Below are 1664 nucleotides of genomic sequence, written 5' to 3' on the forward strand. Positions count from 1 at the left end.
AGGAACAGCGAGAGAAGAAGGGAAGAATAAGGCAAGGATGGGAGGGAAAAGTTAAATAAGGGAAGAGGATGAAAAGGGAGTAGAGGAAGGAAGAGAAGGAGAGCGAGGGCGGAAGGAGGGAGGGAGGAAGAGAGGGGGAAGGCAGGAAGTGACGGATAGGTTGAAGCGAGGAAGAGAGGGAGAGAGGGACGAAAGGAGTAGGAAAGGGATGAGGCAGGGACTAAAAGAGATAGGAAGAGAAGGAGTAGGGGCGTGAGGGAGGAAGGAGGGAAGTGTGTAAGGAAGGAGGGAAGGACGATAATAAAGAGGAAGGGAACGACGGGTGATTGGAGGGAGGGAGGGAGAGGGCCGTAAATAACTAGGATAGCTGTGAGCGACTAAGGCGGAGAGGGGAGATCGAGGGGCGAGAGTGAGGGGAACGAGGCTGATTGGCCGACGGAGGGAGGGGCGTCCGGCGGGGCGGGGGGGGGGGGGGCGGGGCCGGCCGGTGTCGTGTGTCTCCCTCTCCTGATCGTTTAATTTTTTATTTGTTCTTTTGGATTCTAGATCTTAACTTGTTTGACTGAACTTTGGAAAAGTCCTAACGCTGAAATCACTCCGTGGAAATATAACTTTAGATGTCTAATGAATTTTTACAAAGCTGACTTTAAAAGTGACTTGATTTCCGAGGGTTGTTAGTTAAAATATTACCATTGGAGTCCGATTCGAAGTCCGCGGAGGATGGTACTAAATATGAGGACACGGGGACGGGCGATGAGCTGCATGGGTAGGAGGAAGGACACGGCGATAATGAAGGGAAATCGCTTCAACTCCGTGGAGGCGAGGCAAGAGGCCAACCGCCCTGCCTCTTCTGGGAGGAAAGGGACTTGTTTACCTTCCGCGCATGCTGGGGGTTTGGCACAGTTGCCTTCGTGGCCCTGTGCTCAGCCATGAAGACGTTTTACAAAGAGACATGTTTACTCATAAGAATGTCTACATTGATGCATTCAACCTTAGTGATTGCGCAAAAACTATACGTATTATTCTTATGTGTGAAGACGAACAAATATAATAGTGCTTCAACACAATTTTTTCTAGATATATTTCAAGTTTGCGTAAATGTTTCTTATTCTTTGCATATTTTGAACTCCATGTTTGGGAGCGCCAAGCCAATAGGTATGCGCTATCAGATCTCCGACGAAATTCAGGATCACTTTGAGATGAAGCCGTGGATGGTCAGAGCGACCCCAGTGACACCGAATGACCGAACTGGTTAGTTGTTGGCAAAGCTGTTTTGCGACAAGCAAAGCCTCCCCGTGCAGCAGGGTTCCCGCGGGTGCTAATCAGCATTTATCGCATGGATTTTTTTTTATCTGAGAACACCAACATTATTTCAGACCCCAGTGCTCTTTTCCTTTATTGTCTCTTCATTTCTCTCATTCTTATTCATTCATTTATTTACTTATCTTACTGTTAACCTCACAGCTTAAAGAGCGGATCGATTACCTAGACGTAACAAATACTTCTCGCTGCGAGCCGTTTGCAGGGAGAAGCGAGAAGGGTCGAGAGAAAATGACAGAGACAATAGTAAAAGAGCAGTGTTAACGGTGGCCGAACGCGAGAGAGATTAATACGAGGCGCGCCCTGGGGAAGGCTTATCCAAAGGGATCAGGTTAACATTTACG

General features: G+C 48.1%; 1 protein-coding gene across 1 annotated transcript in view; it reads left to right on the forward strand.

Moving 5' to 3' along the window:
* Positions 1-1130: 1130 nt before the first annotated feature.
* LOC138863508 (uncharacterized) overlaps positions 1131-1664 on the forward strand; it is a 22603-nt gene continuing 22069 nt past the window's right edge. Inside the window, exon 1 of the mRNA XM_070127661.1 lies at positions 1131-1251. Coding sequence (XP_069983762.1) covers positions 1131-1251 — 121 coding nt within the window. The remainder of the gene's footprint in view (positions 1252-1664) is intronic.

This window comes from Penaeus vannamei, chromosome 12 (assembly GCF_042767895.1).
Source record: "Penaeus vannamei isolate JL-2024 chromosome 12, ASM4276789v1, whole genome shotgun sequence".
In the NCBI taxonomy this organism is placed as follows: domain Eukaryota; kingdom Metazoa; phylum Arthropoda; class Malacostraca; order Decapoda; family Penaeidae; genus Penaeus; species Penaeus vannamei.